Source organism: Myxine glutinosa, chromosome 11, assembly GCF_964187855.1.
Source record: "Myxine glutinosa chromosome 11, kmMyxGlut1.1, whole genome shotgun sequence".
NCBI classification, from domain to species: Eukaryota; Metazoa; Chordata; class Myxini; order Myxiniformes; family Myxinidae; genus Myxine; species Myxine glutinosa.
This window is the reverse complement of record NC_136271.1, coordinates 10,136,002-10,156,721: the sequence shown is the minus strand read 5'-3', so window position 1 is coordinate 10,156,721 and position 20,720 is coordinate 10,136,002. Positions and strand designations below refer to the sequence as shown.

The 20,720-nt window shown below is 44.5% G+C and overlaps 1 protein-coding gene across 2 annotated transcripts in view; it reads left to right on the top strand.

Moving 5' to 3' along the window:
* LOC137436398 (interleukin-27 subunit beta-like) overlaps nucleotides 1-13,929 on the top strand; it is a 58,407-nt gene extending 44,478 nt beyond the window's left edge. For both annotated transcript variants that reach the window (XM_078786383.1, XM_078786382.1), the window contains exons 5-9: nucleotides 4,383-4,537; nucleotides 5,765-5,906; nucleotides 9,336-9,446; nucleotides 12,576-12,668; nucleotides 12,754-13,929. In XM_078786383.1, the coding sequence (XP_078642509.1) occupies nucleotides 4,383-4,537; nucleotides 5,765-5,906; nucleotides 9,336-9,446; nucleotides 12,576-12,658 (491 nt within the window). In that variant the 3' untranslated portion in view covers nucleotides 12,659-12,668; nucleotides 12,754-13,929. The remainder of the gene's footprint in view (nucleotides 1-4,382; nucleotides 4,538-5,764; nucleotides 5,907-9,335; nucleotides 9,447-12,575; nucleotides 12,669-12,753) is intronic.
* Nucleotides 13,930-20,720: the final 6,791 nt, after the last annotated feature.

The window sequence follows — 20,720 nt, the reverse complement described above, 5'->3', positions numbered from 1 at the left end:
TACATCTTTGGCTTTCCTCCCAAAAAGGGAACCACATCCATTGTATTCGGGTTCCTAACCGCTACTGCTAAACTGGCCGTATACCTGTCGCGGAAGGCGAAGCTGGGCGGCAGACCCATGCAGGAATGCAGTATCATGGTGTTCTTTAGTTCATTGGTGTCAGCAAGGCTCAAGCTTGAATTTGGCTGTGTCCAAACGGCAAACGACCTTGCTAATTTTGTTGCGACTTGGTGTGTTGGAGGGATTTGTGAGGTCCAGGAAAACAAATTGTTAATCTCCGTATAATACAGTGCGGGTGTTTCTTATCGTGTGCTGTTTTTTTCTGGCATTTGCACCTTTCTGTTGCTGGGTTTGCAGTGCACCGTTTGTTTTTTTTCCTTTCGGGATTGCTATGATTTTACTGATTGCCCTGATTGATTGCTTTTGGTGGTATTCTTGTTTTATACTTTTATAATAAAAAGAGCTTAAAAGTCAAAGTCTCTCTCTCTCTCTCTCTCTCTCTCTCTCTCTCTCTCTCTCTCTCTCTCTCTCTCTCTCTCATGGGGAACGGTTGATCATTGGTTTTCTTGCGTTGCGACATTGGTGCCGTGCAGTCCCATTTTATAGATGATAACATATTTTTCAATAGATACATTTTCACAGACATTATGAGCTCCTCACCACATACAAGGCTTTCACCCGCAGCTCAATGGAATACTGCTCTCCCCTCTGGGCCGGTGCTCCTGCCTCACACCTAGCTCGGCTTCACGCTGTCGAAACCAAAGCTTTCAGAATCATTGGAATCTCCCGCGATGAAGCCAACTCCGAGGGCCTTTCACTCACTCACCGCAGGCAGGTTGGTTGTCTTTCTGTCTTCTACCGACTCCTCTCTGGCCTAGCTTCCCCTACCCCCCTTCCCCCCCAGCTCTATCTGTGTTCTGTCCCCCAAATATTCCTACAGGTCACACAAGATCTGCCAGCAACCCTCTTCTGGTTAAACTGCCAAAATCAAGACACTCTATTCACCTTCATTCCTCTTTTCTCCCACCGCTGGAACAAACTCCCTCACTCTCTTCAATCCCACTCCTCCCTCCAGATCTTTAAAACAGCTGTTCACCACCATTTCTTATCTTCCCCCCATCCAAAACCTTGATCTTCTCTACCCCCGTTAATTCACCCCAGATACGCTTTTTTGAAATACCGACTTCTTTCCTGGAAGTCCTAGCTGTGTCCATGTGTTTTTTTTTTTTTTTTACCTCTCATACCCACGCTTCCTCCCCCAAGCCCTCTCTCTCCCACAGATCTCCCGATGTCCCTGCTCTCACATGTTGTACTTGTGTGCTTGCCTCTCTCTCCCCATCTTGTTTCCCACTCCCTTTATCGTATGTTTTATGTGTCCGTTTGTTCTTTTGTCATTAATGTTAGCTCTTACACAAGCCTCCATCTTGTATACAATACAGTCATGTGAAAAAGTAAGTACACCCCATGTAAAGTTTTGACTTTTTCAACATATTTCAACATACAGCTATTTGATCTTCATTTCAACAATATTGACGGATAAAGGTGATATAATATAACAAATATCATGAAACATTTACATTTTGTAGTCCATTGTATAATTTAAATAAACATAAATGCAAATTTCGCATGTGGAAAAAGTAAGTACACCCCTACATTTATCACTTCTTCAAATACCAAAAATTAGAATCAGGTGCACCAGCTCAGGTGCAAATGAATAGAACATCGTTAGAGAGGATCTTGGAGAAACCTGTATTATTTAACCTGTATTATACCTGTATTATTTTGCTCTTTGTTGTTGAAGTGTGCGGCGTCACCATGCCTAGATCAAAAGAGCTCTCTGAGGCCTTCAGAAAGAAGGTTATAGATGCCTACGAGTCTGGGAAGGGATTTAAAAAGATCTCCAAACAATTTGAAATCAATCATTCGATTGCCTGTTAGATCATCTACAAGTGGAGAAGATTCCAAACAACTGCCAACTTGTTCAGGCCAGGCCGCCCCAGCAAGTTCAGCCTGAGAGCAGACCGCAAGATGCTAAAAGAAGTCTCTAAGAACCCCAGAATGTCATCACGGGACCTACAGGTAGTTCTTGCCACAGTTGATGTCAAAGTGCACGAGTCTACCATTAGAAAGAGGCTGCGCAAATTTTATCTACATGGGAGGTGTGCCAGGAGGAAACCTTTGCTGTCCAGAAAGAACATCAGGGCAAGACTAAATTTTGCCAATGAACTCCTTGGCAAAGACCAGCATTCCTGGAACAATGTGCTCTGGACAGATGAGTCAAAGGTAGAGCTATTTGGCCACAGTACCAGAAGACATGTTTGGCGAAAACCAAAGACAGCATTTGACCACAAGAACCTGATACCAACTGTAAAGCGTGGTGGTGGAAATATTATGGTTTGGGGCAGCTTTGCTGCATCAGGGCCTGGGCAGCTCACCATCATAGAATCCACTATGAATTCTTCATTGTACCAGAGGGTGCTTGAGGATAATGTGAGGCCATCTGTCGGAAAGTTGAAGCTCAACCGAAGGTGGACCTTGCAACATGACAATGACCCTAAACATACCAGTAAAGCCACCAAGGAATGGCTGAAAACAAAGAAATGGAGGGTTCTGGAATGGCCAAGTCAAAGCTCGGATCTAAATCCCATCGAGATGTTGTGGAGGGATTTGAAACGAGCTGTGCATGCAAGAAACCCTCAGACATCGCACAGCTGAAATTAATCTGCATGGAGGAGTGGGCAAAAATTTCTCCCAGTCGATGTCAGAGACTGGTGGACAGTTATAAGAAACGCCTACTTGAGGTTGTTTCTGCCAAGGGGACAATACCACCTATTAAAGCCAAGGGTGTACTTACTTTTTCCACATGCGAAATTTGCATTTATGTTTATTTAAATTTTACAATGGACTACAAAATGTAAATGTTTCATGATATTTGTTATATTATATCACCTTTATCTATCAATATTGTTGAAATGAAGATCAAATAGCTGCATGTTGAAATATGTTGAAAAAGTCAAAGCTTTACATGGGGTGTACTTACTTTTTCACATGACTGTATGTATATATATACACACTTATTATATATATATATAGAGAGCTCTGGCGCGTGGGACATTGGAGGTTTTGACTATCGTGAGGAGGGGCGGTTGCGGCGGCTCGTGGACACTGGTGCGCTTGGTCTATAGCTTATTGGCGGCTGAGGGCCATGCCGAGTGAGCCGGAGAGAAGTCGGTGCGTCGTCTGGGTGCTGTGTGGAGCAGACGGCGAGTGGACGGGCACGGCCTGCTCGCTTCGCGCTTGGCGGCTAGAGGAGCGAACTGCGGACCGAGGCCACCGAGACCGGTTGGTGGGTTAATTCAAGTTGAAGTTGGTTTATTTTGAAACGTTTTTATGCCTCCGGTGATGAAGTCGTCACGACTTGTGTGCTTCCCAAGACTCTCTCTCTGCAAGACTCTCTGCGACGAAGTTGTCATGACTTCGTCGCCTTTGAAGTCCCACCTGCCTGAAGTCCCACCCACGTGTCCCACCTGCCTCCGGCAGACGAAGTCGCCGAAGGCATTATGTTTTCAGGTTGTCCATCGGCCGTCCGTCCGGCCGTCCGTCCATCCGTCCATGATAGGTTTTCATTACCGCGATAGCTTGAGAACGGCTAAAGGGATCTTAGTCAAACTTGGTCCAGGTATGTATAATGAGGTAAAAATGAACTGATTTGATTTTGGGGTCACGAGGTCAAAGGTCAGAAGTCATGTTAGGTAAAAATACTGTTACCGCAATAACTTGTGAACCAGTGATGGGATTCTCACCCAAATTTGGTACAATTATGTACAATGATGTAAAGATTAACTGATTGGATGTTGGGGTCAAGAGGTCAAAGGTTAAAGGTCAAAGTTTGTAATAGATCTATGACTTGAGAATGGCTTAAGCCTTCAGGGATCAAATTCAAACTTGGTACAGATATCTATAATGATGTAAAGATTAACTGAGTAGATTTTGGGGGTCCTGAGGTCAAAGACCAAAGGTCAGAGGTTATGTCAGGTAGAAATGTGAGAACTTGTGAACAGCTGAAGGGATTTAAATTAAAACTTGGTACAGGTATGCATAATGATCTAAACATGGACTGAATAAATTTTGGTGGCAATAGGTCAAAGGTCAGAGGTCATGTCAGGTAAAAATGTGCTAACTTGGGCACAGCTGCACGGATTTAAATCAAACTTGATACAAGTATTATAATGATGTAATAATGTGGGAGGAGGCATATCAGTCGACGTTGCGACGTCGGAGAGTTCCCTTCTCGTTTTCCAATGGTACACTTTGTTCGGTAGGAGAAAAGTTTACGCTATCGACTGTACAATGAATGACAAACTGTGATTGGTGTGTTCCAGTGCAACCTGACCCTCCTTCACACATTGAGGCTGAGCAAGTGCCTGGCTGTGACACCTGTGTGCATGTGCATTGGAAAAAACCTGCTACCTATACTGCTGGAGTTCGATACAACTACGTCCTCCAGTACCGGCAACATGACAGAAATTGGACTGAGGTATTTAATGTCATTTATGAGGAATGTTGATCTCTTCTTTGTGAAGCTTGATCCTTCTCATTTTGCCTTGGACACTTTTTATGCCTCCGCCCCTGCTGGTGGCAGGGGGCATTGTGGTTTCGGTTTGTCCGTCCGTCCGTCTGTCTGTCCATATGGGCTAAACCTCGTTTTTCTCAGCAACCACATGTTCGATTGAGGCAAAACTTTCAGGGTAGGAGTGACACCCATGCAGAATGTTTTGTTGTGACGTCATAGGTCACGTGGTATGGCAGCCACCTTGGATGAAATGCAAATAATTAAAAAAAAAAGTCTCGGAAACCGCTGAATGGAAAAATTTGAAACTTGGCACATTGTCAAGTACTCCCAATGGGGAACAAAAGCATGATAATGATGGCATCATAGGTGAAGTGGTGTACCAGTCAAAAATGCTTTAATCGAATGCCTTATCCTAAAAATCTGAAATCGCATGCACATGATCTTTGACCCAATTGTATTGAAATATTAAATTTATGACATCATTGGTCACATGGTTTGGCAGCCATATTGGATTGAAGGGAAATATTAAATAATTATATCTCCGAAACCGCCTACCCTATCGATGCGAAATTTTACAAATATCATCGAACACCATTGTTGCATATCGATGGAAAATGATTACATCGTATGTCACGTGGTTTGGCAGCCATCTTGGAAAGAAAAATGAACCTTATCCGATCAACATGAAACTTCACAAACGTGATCCCCTAGCCATACATATGCAGAGTGTACATTTTTGATGTCATATGTCACGTGGTTTGGCAGCCATATTGGCTTGGAAGCCGATATTTAAAAAAATCCCTTCTCCGAAAATGCTTCACCGATCGATGTGAAACCTGTCCTGTGGTAAAGATGTGATTCTTCAAAACAGCTGAAGGGATTTAAACCAAACTTGTTTATTTTTAGGACAGTGAACGAGGGCATCTACCCATTGTCATGGGCAGGGACTACACGTTGGCATATTGGCGACACAGTCACATTGGTCTAGTTAGTCATGCCATGGCCAGAGGCCAAATGCCAGAGTATTGTGATGATCCTGTCTGTGTGTTTGTCTGTTTGTCGGCAGCATAACTAGACAACAAGGACAGCTAGAATTGCTGAATTTGGCACATACCTTCAGCGAGATTTACCTGCAGTGGTTCAGCTCAAGTAATGAAGTGATGCATTTTGTACTCGTATCTATCATTCCAGATTTCGCGAAGAAACAAAATATTGGCAAACATTACGGATGCTCGACCAGGCGCTGTGCTCTTTGTACGCCTGGCCGCCAAGGTTCTACGTAAGGGCAAGATAAGCCCTTGGAGCGAGCCTGTGGCCGTCACTCCATGGCTCGGTGGGTCGCCAGCACATGGAGACAGGCATGGATGGCACTGGGATTCAAACAAGATAAAATGGAATATTATCACATCCGTTTTGCATTATATAATCCTTGACAGACTTGTGTTGTTGGATTTGTTTCCTGTATGGGGCAGAGAAAGGTTACATTGTTGACTTTGAGAAGAATCATTGAATTTTGGTGAGAAAGTACTTGAGAGCTCGTGGAAATGTTTCACAATCTGTTGGCGAAAACAAAACACTCATTCTTATACTGAGAGTTGAACATACCAAATGAGAAATTATTGACAAACTTTTCCATAAAGTTTCATCAAACGAACGTTGAACTAGTTTCCTTTCTCCTGAGAAAAATTGTCTGCAGCATGGAATTTATCCGCCCGCATGGAATTTATCCGCCCGCATCAGTTTTTTTATTTAGATTAGGAGTGTGTTTGGATGAAGGAAACTGCTTTGAGAAATATCAGCTTTTGAGGATAAATTTTTGGGTGGAAGGGGATATAATTTATCCTCTGCCCAGATAGCAACCGACGACGTTGGCCTAACATCGGCAATAGATCGGCAAAGGTCGGAACGGTCACAAACGGATTTCCAATGTTGGTACAACGTTGGAAATATGGTGTAGCGTATCGCAGTCTTACTTTACACCAACATTAGCCTGACGGACAAAATGACATGGGCTAACGTCGGTAGCCAATGTGCCTCCCGGCGTGTGCTTTCAATGTGCCAAGCACAGTGCGTTCAGAAAGTATTCACACCCCCTGACTTTTTTCACATTTTGTTGTGTTACAGCCAGAATTTAAAATGGATTAAATTGTGATTTTTTTTATCACTGATCTACACGTAATATCCCATAATGTCAAAGTGGAATTTCTTTTTTAGAATGTTTTACAAAACAATGAAAAATGAAAAGCTGAAATGACGAGTCAATAAGTATTCAACCCCATTTGATATGACACTTCAAATTGAGCTCAGGTGCATACAATTTCCTTGGATCATCCTTGAGATGTCTCTACAACATGATTGGAGTCCACCTGTGGCCAATTCAATTGATTGGACATGATTCAGAAAGAAACACACCTTTCTCGATAAGGTCCCACAGTTGACAGTGTGTGATGTCAGAGCAGAAACTCTACCATAAAGACCAAGGAACTGTCCATAGAACTTAAATATATGATTGTGAGGAGGCCTAGTTCTGAGGAAGGGTAAAAAACAATTTCTGGAGTGTTGAAAGTTCCCAAGACCACAGTGAGCTCCATCATTAGGAAATGTGAAAAAATATGGACCCACCTAGACTCTTTCGAGAGCTGGCCGTCCGACCAAACTGAACAACCGGGCAAGGCCGACCTTGGTCAGGGAGGTGACCAAGAACCCAATGACCAATCTGACAGAACTACAGAGTTGCTTTGCTAAGATTGGAAAACCTGCTGGAAGAACAACAGTCTCTGCAGAACTTCACAAATCTAGTCTTTATGTGATGGAAGCCACACCTGAGAAAAAGGCACATGAAAGACTCAGAGAGCATAAGGCAAAAGATTCTGTGGTCTGATGAGCTCTACGTCTGGTGGAAACCGAGCACAGCTCATCACCCATCTAACACCATCCCTACCGTGAAGCATGGTGGTGGCAGCATCATGCTGTGGGGATGCTTTTCAGTGGCAGGGACTGGGAGACTAGTATGGTTAGAGAGAAAAAATGTATGGAGGCAAATACCGGCAAATCCTCGAGGAGAACCTGTTCAGAGTGCAAATGATCTTCGACTGCAGCGAAGATTTACGTTCCAACAGGACAATGACCCCAAACATACAGCTAAAGCAACACTGGAATGGCTTCAGAACAAGAACGTGAAAGTCCTTGAGTGGCCCAGCCAAAGCTCTGACTTGAATCCCATTGAGAATCTGTGAAAAGATATGAAGATTGCTGTTAACGGACGCTCCGCATCCAACTTGGCAGAGCTTGAGCAAATGTGCAACGAAGAATCGGAGAAAATCCCCAAATCCAGATGTGCAAAGCTGATACAGGGGCATACCAAGGAAGACTCAAAGCTGTAATCACTTCCAAATGTGCTTCTACTAAGTATTGACTCGGGGTTGAATTCGGGGCAAATTAGATATTTCTGTATTTCCTTGTTTAATAATTATTTTGTAAAAAAGAAAAAAAAATTTGGACATTTTGGGATATTTTGTGTGGATGAGAAACAAAAAAATGTCGATTCAATCCATTTCAAATTCAGACTACAACACAGCAAAATGTGAAAAAGTCAAAGGATGTGAATACTTTCTGAAGGTACGGCATCTGACTTGTAACTTGTAAGACCAATTTAGAGATATGGTCAAGCTATGGGAGATATGGGAGATATGGGAGAGATATGGGAGACTAGTATGGTTAGAGAGAAATTGAATTTCCATTGAATTTCCAATTGAATTTCAAGGAAAACCTTTGATGCTGGAGGATGGGCACTCTGTATAATCAATGATCATCGTGATTATCATGATCATAATCATCGTCATCGTGTTTGGATGAAAGAAACTACATTGAAACTGAAACCCTAACCCTAAACCTCGAAGAGTAGAGTAATGCATGCCCTTCATTAACCTGTACTTCCAAGACTTGTACAAGAAAACAGAACATTATGCAAATGAACGTCGTACATGCACTCGGTGTGTTACAAGATACATATTGTGTGTTACAAGATACATTTTGCATGTTACAAGATACATTCTGGGTGTTACAAGATACATTATGTGTGTTACAAGATACATTTTGTGTGTTACAAGATACATTTTGTGTATTACAAGATACATATTGTGTGTTACAAGATACATTTTGTGTGTTACAAGATACATATTGTGTGTTACAAGATACATTCTGGGTGTTACAAGATGCATATTGTGTTACAAGATACATTTTGCATGTTACAAGATACATTCTGGGTGTTACAAGATACATTTTGTGTGTTACAAGATACATTCTGGGTGTTACAAGATACATATTGTGTGTTACAAGATACATTTTGTGTGTTACAAGATACATTCTGGGTGTTACAAGATACATATTGTGTGTTACAAGATACATTTTGTGTGTTACAAGATACATTCTGGGTGTTACAAGATACATTTTGTGTGTTACAAGATACATATTGTGTGTTACAAGATACATTATGTGTGTTACAAGATACATATTGTGTGTTACAAGATACATTTTGCATGTTACAAGATACATTCTGGGTGTTAGAGGATACATTATGTGTGTTACAAGATACATTTTGTGTGTTACAAGATACATTCTGGGTGTTACAAGATACATTATGTGTGTTACAAGATACATTTTGTGTGTTACAAGTCTTTTGTGTCTTACAAGTGTGTTTTGTGTGTTACAAGATACCTGGTGACTTTAAATAAATTGTCTTTTTCAATGCTTTATCATTTAGAAAGAAGCAAGACAACTGTGAGTTCGACTGAGAAAACGCCTTCCTTCATTATCAGATCCTCAACATTTCCAATTCCACAGCAAACAACGACAATGATGGAGAAGTCACCAGGTTCGTATCCACTGTCTTAGTTCAAGCTTCACAAAGATGGCGTCGAATGTTAGTTATCAGAAATCCAGGAGACCCTTTTCATGATTGATTTCGACTTAAACTGACCTTTTTTTATTGTACCATATCCGGATTAATGTTTTAAATTTACAATTCAAGTTCGAATTTTGTGATTAAAAATAACAATCTGTGCTGTCTTTAACCCCTCATAACTTCTGTCTGTTCAAAGTTTCTCTACCTCCATCCTTCTCTCCATCCCTCTCTCTCTCTCCCCCTCACTCCCCCTCCCTCTGTCTCCGTCCCTCCTCTCCTCTCTCTCTCTCTCTCTCTCTCTCCCTCTCTCTCCCTCTCCTCCCCCCCCCCCCCGAACCCTTTCTCTCTCCCCCTCCCTTCTTCCCACTCTATACCCAAACCTCTCTCCCTTGCCCTCTCTCTTCCTCCTCCTCCCCCTTCTCTCTCTCTCTCTCTCTCTCTCTCCATCTCCCTATCTCTCTCTCTGTCTCCGTCTCTCTCTCTGTCTCCGTCTCTGTCTGTCTTTATCTCTCTGTCTGTCTGTCTCTGTCTGTCTCTCTCTCTCTCTATTTCTCCCTCCCCCCTTCTCTCTCTCTCTCTCTCTCTCTCTCTCTCTCTCTCTGTCTCTCTGTCTCTCTGTCTCTCTCTCTCTCTTCTGTATTACATGCAGCACAACACTGCTGCGTTGCATCATTGGCTGAGGATGCGACAGTACCGCTGATGAGGTGACCCCTGCTGGTTAGGGCAGGAATTGGTAATTGGGGTGCAGCTTAACATCCATCTGAAGGATGGCACACACATTGATGATTTACCTGCCTGGTAAACACCAGGATGACAGTTTACAGCTGGGCCAGGATTCAAACCAAGTGTAGACAGCTCAGATGTGTGTGTGTTCAGGGTATTTTATGGTCCAACACCGGAAATCCCCTGGTAGTTTCTTTCTTTACAAGAATGTGGCTCATGGAAGAGCCAGATCACAGAGGGTAAAATGGCGATGAACTGACAATTTGACAGTGTCGTAACAATTGGACATAACAAGCAATGGGATGAATGAACGGAGAGCAAAAGAGAAAGTGAGAACGGAAGAAAGAATAACCTGTGAGTAGGAGGGAAAGGGTTGGTAGGGTCAATGGGGTAAAAAAAAGATTGTAGGTAATGACGATGTGGGGGGTGACAAAAGATGGTGGTGGGGCATCAGCTCCTTGGAGTCCTAGAGGGAAGACTGGAATAGATCAACTTCAGAAAGGTGGTTCCAGAGAGAAGAGAAGTGAGGAACAAAAGATTTGAGGTGTGCAGTCTGCTTCAATTTTGGAAGTTTATCCAGGAAGATAATGGAAGAACGTGTATATCCTGGAGTTGCCGAGGAGGGTCAGAGGGCACACAGCGGAAGGAACTACACCCAAAGTAAACATAGAGTTGCTACCGACCTGCAAGCGATATGTGAGCAACAGACCATGCGCCGAGGTCTCATTGTGGGAGAACACAGGAGAGACATGACATGCTGGAAGGAAGCCCATAGGTGAGAGAAGTACTCGATTGAACTACGGAAAGGCCGTGCAGGCCGTGAACAGATATGATTTTCAAGAAAACACTTGGACGCTGTTGGCTGTGCACTCTTTTGCTGACTTTGGAGGCCAGCTTTATTATATGGTCCTCTCAGAAAGGATCTTGACTGAGGACGTACTGGGGGAGTGGAAGGAGGAATTTGAGAAACATGGGCTGAAAATGAGCATGGAGAAGATGGAGGTGATGTGGGTCGGGCAGCAGAGAGAATAAATGAATATCAGGTTAGAGGTGAAGTAGATCAGACAAGGAAATAGGTTTGAGTATCTGGGACCTGTGACCAGGGATGGTATTTCAGTGGCAGAGGTGCAGAGGATGATTCATGTGGGTGCGAATGCATGGAGGTGGGTGGAGGGATTAATGGCAGGCAGAAAGATTTCAAGGGGATTGAAAGGAAAGGTTCTGATGTCGTGTGTAATGCCGGCATACCTTTACTGTCCGGAGTCGGTGGTACTGATAGAGAGACACTAACAGAGGCTGCAGGTTTTTGAGAACAACTAGCTCAGGGAGTGAAGAGTGAAGTGGGAGTGAAGAGGCAAGAGGGCGGATAAAAGGAAGGAGAATGAATGAACCGAGAGTGGAGATTGGTGTGTTAGATGAGCTCGACAGGGAGATTGGGGAAATGCCGGCTGAGATGGGCTGTGCATTTGGTGCGGATGGGGGAAGAGAGAATGGCAAAGAGAGCGGATAGGTTGAAGGAGCAAGGTCGGAGGAGAAGAGGAAGACCATGGTTGAGATGGGAGGATTGTGTGATGAGGGATTTCAGTAAGGTGGGGATGTTTTGAGAGTGGAGAGAGTTGGCTGAGGACAGAGGAGAGTGGATGAGTATCGTGGTCGAGGCAGGGCAGGAGCTTGGTGTCATTGGACCTCACCCCCTTATAAAGGCAAGAGGAGGAGAAGAGGAAGCTTCAAACCTCAATTTAGCTCTTTCAACCAGCGTAAGAATAAAAGGCTTCCTTTCATTTTTCTATTGTGGTAATTTTACCACGGGCCATTAGGATCTGGTTCATAATAATGTAACAGGATCCCCGCACGCATCCATACCTCTCGTTGGCACATTTTATATGGATCAGCTATAACATGGAACCACTCTTGAGACATCAGTGGAGCCATCCTGAACGTCGTGCTTCACGTACATGAAGTGCTGGTAATCCGTCGAGCCCTGAACCTTGTGTTGCAAGTGTAGCAAACATCGCTATTCGAGCCAATGCCCGAAAGATTATTTGCTGACCTTTATCCCCTCGAACCACTCAGCACCGCAGATATCTGTCGTGGCCATTCATTCCTCAGGGTTGCACTTCTTATCAACATCTCCTTCAATTTGTATATTTTTACTGTGGTTATAAAAGCAAAGTCGATTGGCGCCGTTGGATATCTTCCTTGCTTGACTTAAATTCCTCTTGAACCTACCAAGGTGCCCCTTATGGCCTATTCCTTATTTAAGTTGATCATGTAACACACTATAACTTACCTTTACACAACTGCGGCCAAAATTGTGTTTGTGTTCTTGCTTCACCTGATTTTTTGCCAACTGCGTAATATTGGCGGCGTCTGCAGGAGGAGGTTCTCCGCTGACTGTGCACCGAGTCACTGTGCTGCACATACTGTGGATGGTCTCCGCAACTGCTGTACTCCTGTAAAACATCTCAGGTGTGTTTATCTTCTCCTGTTTGGTTGTTTCCTTCTTTGGCATTAGGATTATTAACCATTCTGCTACACTTTGTCTCTTTTGCAGGAGAAGGAGAGATCTGGACATTTTTAATGTGCGGAGGTGGTTTTTGGTCGGGCATTGGAAGTGGTCACATTGTCAAAAGCGTCTCCATACATTGTCCGCAAAAAAGGTGCAGTTCTTGGCACCGCAACCCGAATGCCGCACTTCGCTCCCTTCCCTGCCCTTCTTGGATTCAGGATTGTGAAACATAACTACAAAGTTTGCTGCAAACTTGCTAATCGGGCCTCGTACGTGGCACATTATCTGTGAACAAGAAGTGATCAGTAAATGTGTGACCTTGCACCAGGCTCAGGAATGATCATCTACTGACCTTTGAATCCAAACCAGGACTTCCTGGATCTCGGCTTTCCCGGTCTCCACCTGTTCATGTCGCCGCTCGTCTCTTTTTATTAAATACATATTCACTCATTTATTTCTTACATTTATCGTTCGCTTTCTCACAGTTCGTGGTTATATTATTTTGTCCTTCACTTTCGTTCTTTCCTGCTTGGTTTCTCTGTTTACATTTGCACTTTTTGATTTTCCTAATACTTTTGAAATGTCAAAAACATGACGCGTACAATTTGCTTTGATATCGGCCTATTTGAAGGTCTGCTGAGCAAAGACTGTGTGCAAAACTTCGGTCATTGGTGTTCGTAATAGAAAATGCACTGACAATGTATTTTACGCATGATCACCATCACCTGTAAATATGAATCTCATCACATTGATCGGATTGTTTTTATCTGTGAACTGTCTGGTGTTGGCTTAGCGGTTAGGGTGCCGGCTTGGGATCCTTCGATCCTGGGTTTGAATCCTGGTCGATTGCCGAATTAACGCCAGGGGGGTTGACTCAGCCTGTCATCCTTCCAAGGTCAGCAAATTGAGTACCAGCTCACTGGTAATTCCCTGTGTCGCAAGAGGCGACCAACAGAGTTGGCAGCAGTAAGGGCATCCGGCCATAAAACATTGCTTCAAAAAGGGGGCCAAGGTGCCCGAAAAGGCCAATCCCCTGCTCTGCGGGGAAAATGGCCTCTAAAGGTGGTTCTTCTTTTTATTTTGTGAACTGTCTGTAGCAGGCTTATGTTACATCACCATGTGGTTTCACGTCTTTAAATCGTGAGATGAAAGATTGGAATATCTTCAGTTCAAGGTTTGTCATGGAATGGCGTTACTTACATAAACTACCATTGCGTGGAACTGCACATTGGATATTTACCCTGCGCTCGCGAAGCGAAAAGGGGGTTAAAAATCGGTTGCGTATGTGTGCTGTGTCTGCATTTTAAAAATTCATTTTCTCGGCAACCGTTGGTCCGATTGACATGAAATGTTACCGTAGGAGCGCCTCTGCCTGTAGATTTTTTGCTGATAATTATGACATCATAGGTCACGTGGTACGGACGCCATCTTGTAAAAATGTTACACCTCTATATATCCCAAACCGCTTAATGGGAAAAAATTGAAACATGGCTCATTGTCATGTACACCCCACGGGGAATAAGATATGTTAATGATGATGTCATAGGAGCCTCCATTATGACATCATAATTCGACAAGTACAACACTTGATCTGATCAGTATGAAAAAAAAAAAATCCTCCAACTGTTAGTCCGATGAACACGAAATTTTCAGAATATGAGCGGCTCCTCCTGTAGAATATTTTAATGATAATTGTGACGTCATAGTTCAGCGGTAAAGGCGCCATCTTGCAAAAACCAAAAACTTAAAAAAAGAAAACCTTTTTTTAAAACCCTTAAAAAACCAGAGTTGCCTTGCACCAAGTCCCTCTCGACTGCTCAGGGTAAGTATTCTATGAATACCATCTAGTTTGGGAAGTGATCTGTCCATGTGGGTAACTAGAGAATGTGTTGGTGCTCTCTAGAGTACAGCTGCCTAGAAGTAACAACACCACAATTCCATTGCGTCAATGCTTCGAATGAGTCGTCCGAGTGTGTCATGGGAACCATCGCTAGCTCATTCAATGAAGCCGACCGCACACTGGAGCAATTTGCCACATGATTTGACTCGATGTTGCTGGAGTGTCACCCAAATGTCGCTTCGTGTTTGCCTTGCAATTAAGGGTATGTCACATGGTACTCGCCCACAGATAGCTTTTTGCTTGACAATGAGTAGGACACGTTCTACTCTTGGAGTCTTGCCAGCAATTTGGGAATCATCAGTGTTTATCACAATATGCACAAGGGAATTAGACATATTTTACACCACCCTGTGCACACCAATCACTTCCTTCAAACATGTGTCTGAGGTCAGGAAGAATGAGAAAACCTCTTTCGTAATTGCCACAGATGTTGATTTTTTTTGATGAAAATGCAATTCCGTTATTTTGCACAAAAATGCAACAAAAGCAATTCATTTCATCCAGAGAATTCTCAAAAAGACTGCACACAACTGCATGTGACACTGCGGCCGTATGATTTTTCAGGTCGAAATTGTGGATGGAGTCAGGCCGGCTGTCCAACCAATGAGTGCCCAGGAATGTAACACATGGACAGACGAACAAGCATTTTGTTATCATTATTAATTATTTTTTATGTATGTAGGAAGTTGGCACAGCTACACGAGTTCATTTGTATCAATAGTTGTCATGGGAATATGTTGGAACAATGGTCACAATGTTGCTTCTACCCCCAATTTCAGTGAAACTGTAAGTGTACAATGTTCACGGTTTATATCAGAATGACTGTTTGTAAGATAGAAGTACTGCACACAATTAATTTTTGTCGAACACCTGAACTTTCTCATGTACCATAACATATGTAGCACATAATGAAGGCACTGAACTTCCTCATGTACCATAACATATGTAGCTGTTACGTGTTCCTCTATGATCTCCTGGTCTCGGTACACCTCCGAACCCCGAGATGAGCCACGGCAGAAAAATATGTTACTCTGTGTTAGAAACAATAGTGAAACCACACCAATGATTATAAATGAACAAATAATATATTGGAAATCACACAGGAATAACGGTACAACAAATGGCAATTAAGAGTGCACTCTATATACCATCAATAAAGTCAGATAACTCACTGCGCTCCCAGCGAGTGAAACGGACACTCCACAATGTCTCTATAATCTTTTCCAAGGTGAATGTGATTCGCTCCAGCGGTCACTAGAACGATATCCAGTCGAAGCCCGAATCTCGCTCTCCAGTCGATATTCGAATCGCGTACAGTTGACAATGGTGATCGCCCCGCCGAAACTGTACAACGGCACCCTTCAGAGGGGCACCTTCACCGCTCACTCAACGAACCGCAACGTAATTGAAGACGAAGCGGTCGCACACACACATCCCCGACAAACGGTAGGATGTTGGGGTGAAGATGACGCGAGGCAAAACCTTTGTAGGTGTCCGAAGCGCAGGGTTCAAAATGGCCGACGGCTCTTACTTGAGCCGATGCGACTAGGCGAGGATTCGTCGAAATCTCAGCGCCCAAATCTGACTATGCAGATTTTCCACTCCAGCGATAATTCCTATCGCCGGATGTCCCTTCAAGGAACTCAAAATTCACTCGCGACTTTCGGTAGAGCAGGCTCGCTATGGAGCCTTGACGTCACCCATCTTCTCCAACTTTGCTCGCGCCGCCTCCTCCTCTTCACCTCCTTCCGGTTCGGTTTCCTGTATCATTTTAAGTTAACCTTTTTAACTTTAGATAGCTGTTCCTGAATAATAAACCTTTTGAGAATAATAATAGTACCTAATATCATAAATATGTCAAGTGGGTGAAAACCACAACAGCGGAAGTGACGAATCCGTAACAGTAGCACATAATGAAGGCATGGAACTTCCTCATGTAGCATAACATATGTAGCACATAATGAAGGCACTGAACTTCCTCATGTACCATAACATATGTAGCACATAATGAAGGCACTGAAGTTCCTCATGTACCATAACATATGCAGCACATAATGAAGGCACTGAACTTCCTCATGTACCATAACATATGTAGCACATAATGAAGGCACTGAAGTTCCTCATGTACCATAACATATGTAGCACATAATGAAGGCATTCTGCAGCTGAATTGACCATGATTTTTAGCCCGTCCCGTGTGCAGGAGACGGGGTTTTGTGTGTGTGTGTGTGTGTGTGTGTGTGTGTGTGTGTGTGTGTGTGTGTGTGTGTGTGTGTGTGTGTGTGTGTGTGTGTGTGTCAGTCACCTGTGTGTGTGTGTGTGTCCTTCCGGGCCGTAACTTTTTAACCATTTAAGTTTTGTCATCACAATCATCTTCATTAAAGCTTTATTATGATAATACGGTGACGGATTTTCTCCTTTTGTATCCATGGAAATCTCCACGCATGACTTGCGGACTTCCTCTCTGGTCGTAGTCAACGTGTGGCCCTGAATGGATGTCTCTCATCTCCCCTTCCTGTTCAGGCTGGAGTTCCCCAAGGCAGTGTTCTGGGCCCTGTGCTTTTTCTGGTCTTCATCAATGATCTCTCCAACTCTCTGGAAAATCCAGATTCTGGTCTTTGTCTTTTGCCGACTCCTCTCCGGCCTTGCTCCCCCAGCTCTATCTGTGCTCTGTCCCCCAAATATTCCTTCAAGACGCACAAGATCTGCCAGCAACCCTCTTCTGGTGAAACTGCCAAAATCAAGATTCTCTGTTCACCTTCACTCTTTCATTCCTCTTTTCTCCCGCCTCTGGAACAAACTCCCTCACTCTCTTCAATCCCACTCCTCCCTCCAGGTCTTTAGAACAGCTGTTCACCACCATCTCTTATCTTCCCCCATTCAAAACCTTGATCTTTTCTACCCCCGTTAATACAAATCCAAATCCACCTTTTTCAAATTCCGTTTTTTCTCAAAGTCCTTGTCATGTCCATCTTGTTTAAACCTTGTACCCCACCCCACCCCCCCCCCTTCTTCCCCCAACCCTCTCCCTTCCACAGATCTCCCGATGTCCCCGTTCTGCTGTTGTGCTTCCCTCTCTCTCCCCTTCCTGTCTCCAGCTTCCTTTATTATCACAACACAAATATATTGTTGCGGAGATGAGGACTGTATTTTTTTGATTGTGTGCTGTATTATTATTATTATTGTTTATTCTGCGCCCCCCTACCTCCGGAGCTGTGTAAAGGTGAAAGGGCATCCCATAATTAGTCCACAAGCAGACACGTCAGCCAAAGAATAGAATACCCCTGTTTGATAGTTATCTCTTATTATGTGTTTTTAGAGTAAGGCTGTGTCTCCCATTAATTGAAATACTCCATTGCACCAGTGAAAGAGAATAGATCCCCTTTCATTCCCATCCCCAAAATCTCCATTTCCTTTTACATCCCCTTCCGTCATTGCCGGGCCTCGATTGCCGAATTACCTCCCCTCCAATAACCGCCATTGAACATGTGCTCGAATCGGAGAAGAAAGGCGTGCCCGCCCGTCGTCATCAAGGGCGGAGCCAGAGGGTCACGCGACCAACCAGGGCCGAGGTGAGCACCCCGATGGGCGTGTCCAAAAGGCCGGCGGCTTAATCGCCGGAGGCGCTATAAAAGGCGCGCACGCAAGTGAGTCGTGAGTTGGTCACCAAGAGAGAGATGCACTTTGAGTTGAGACAAGGAGGGACGAAAAAGAGCTGGGTCATCAGAGCAAGAGCGCGTAAGGAGGAGAGAACCCGTCACGCCAGACCCCCCCCCCCACCAGCGCATCGGCTCCACCAAGCAGCTCCGACCCGTGATCCCGCGCACACGACAGGCCCGGTGGCATCAGCGGCCGTCGAGGTCCAGCCCGACGTCCCGTGCGGGATCAAGCTCCAGCCAGCTCCGTGCCGTCCCCCCCCGCCCCCTCCAGCCACACACCTCCTTCCAGCAATCCACTCTGCAATTCCCCGCGTGAGTCAGTGTCTTTGTTTGTTCTGTCCTGGGAATAAGTTAAGTCTGTATAACTATAAGCTAGTATTTGCACTGTGTCACCTGCGTCTTATGTGTTGTAAATAAACCTTGATTGCTCCTTTTTGCTTGTGTAAATAATAAATCCCATTACTCGTCTGTACGTCTTCCCGTTTTATTCCTTTTCCTCTTTGCATTGCGTCGTTTTCGTCTTTTCCCTCATTGAGCAGCTGCGGTGCGGTCCGGCCAACGTTTGGGCGGGATCGGGTTCTAATCGGGGAGTAACTGTTCGGACGCGGTAATACACCACCGCTCGGTCAATATAACATCTAAGCCGCGTCTGTAACAATTGGTTGTCAGGAGTTGGATTCGGACCTGGGACTAAATTTGTTAGGCCCAAATTTTGGAACACCAATTGTGTTATTAAGCAACAATTGGTGTCTGGGAGTGAGATTCGGGGCCCGAACCAAATTTTTAAAACATCTAAAAAAAAAAAAATTTGGTCAAAATTAGGAGAGGCCGAAATTTGTTTTGTTTTACAAAACCTGAACTTTGAAATCCATGGCTGGTCAAGGCGACGGGATGCCGGTGGGAGAGATAGACGGGGTAGAATCGACCCAGGACCTCGGGGAAATGTATGTGGATGGAAAAGAGGAGGAGAACATTGGCAATGTGGTTGAGGGGGTATCAGGCGCGCAAAATGGCGCCTCGCACATAGCTACGGCGGCCGCACCCGCTGCACAAGTGGGAGGGATGGCCCAAATGCAGGCCCTCATGGAGCAATTTATGGCGCAAATGCAGGCGTCCCTCAAACTGCAGAGTGAGCAATTGGGGGTAATGGGAAACCAAATGGGGGTAATGGGGAACCGGATGGATGCTCAGGGTGAGCGATTGGAGGGCCAAATGGGGGTAATGAGGGACGAAGCGAGGGGTACCGGTGAGGAGTTAGACAAGAAATTTGGGAAGTTAGACAATAATTTTGAGGGGTTAGACAACGGGATAAAAGAGGTAAAGAATGGGTTAACGGGGGTGGAAAATAGAATGGCTGCCCAGGAGAATCAGTTAGATGGGGTAAAAAATGGGTTAATGGGGTTAGAAAATAGGATGGAAGGCAAATTGCGGGAAATAGGGGAGCAATCCGCCCGAGAAATTAAACAAATGGGAGAGCAGATAGAGGAGGTGAAAATCGGGGTAGAAACCAAACTGGATGCTCAGAGGGATGAATTGGGACAGATGAGGGCGGCATCTACAAAAGAAAGGGAGGAGATGCAAGAGGAGATACGACGAGGTGTGGGTGAGGAGGTCTCGGGGCTACGCGAGGAGGTAAAGCGAGGTGAGAAGCGTATGGAGAAAGAGGTGAGAAATAATACGGCGAAGTTACAAGGGGGAATAGAAGATCTGACGGAGGAGGTGGAACAGCTGACGGAGGGACAAAAAGAACTAGTGGAGCAGGTTCAAAAGAACACTGCGGTACTAGGAGGGTTAAAGGCGACACAAAAAGAAATTAAAAACGAATTAATAGCGACGCAGAGGCAATGTCAGATGGTACGTGAGGAACTGACAATGAGGGTGGACGAGGTGACAGAGATAATGGAGACGAAGGACCGAGAGGTGAGGATGCACATAGAGACGGTCACGGTAGCCTTAGAGGACGAACTTGAGGAGACGCACCGAGAAATAAAAGAGGTTAAACAAAAATTAGAGGAAGTGGAAGAAGAGGTGAGTGAAATTAAGAAGAGACGGACAGAAACTAAGAGAGAAATCCAGGAGGAGGTGATGGAATATGTGCAAGGTCGGTGCTCAACTCATAATGTGCTGCTCACTAACCAAATAAAAAGTTTGCAGGTGGCAGAGGAGGTGCAACGACGAGGTACGGAGGTGAGTGGCAATGTATATGATGTGAGGAAAGCTTCAGTCGGCTTGGGGATTGGTTTGGATCCGGGTGTTCGTGAGAGGCCGTTGGTGAAGTGTGCGACAGGTCTGGTGTGCGAAAAAAGAGGTGTGCGAGAATGTCCGACCATGGGGTGTGTGAGGAAAAAGTGCACGCCGAGGAGTGAGTGTGCCGTCAAGAGTGAGTTGGTCGAAGCGCGTGTGCGAGGGGGTACATGGAAGCGCGGTGTGGTGAGTGTTACAGAGGAAGTAAC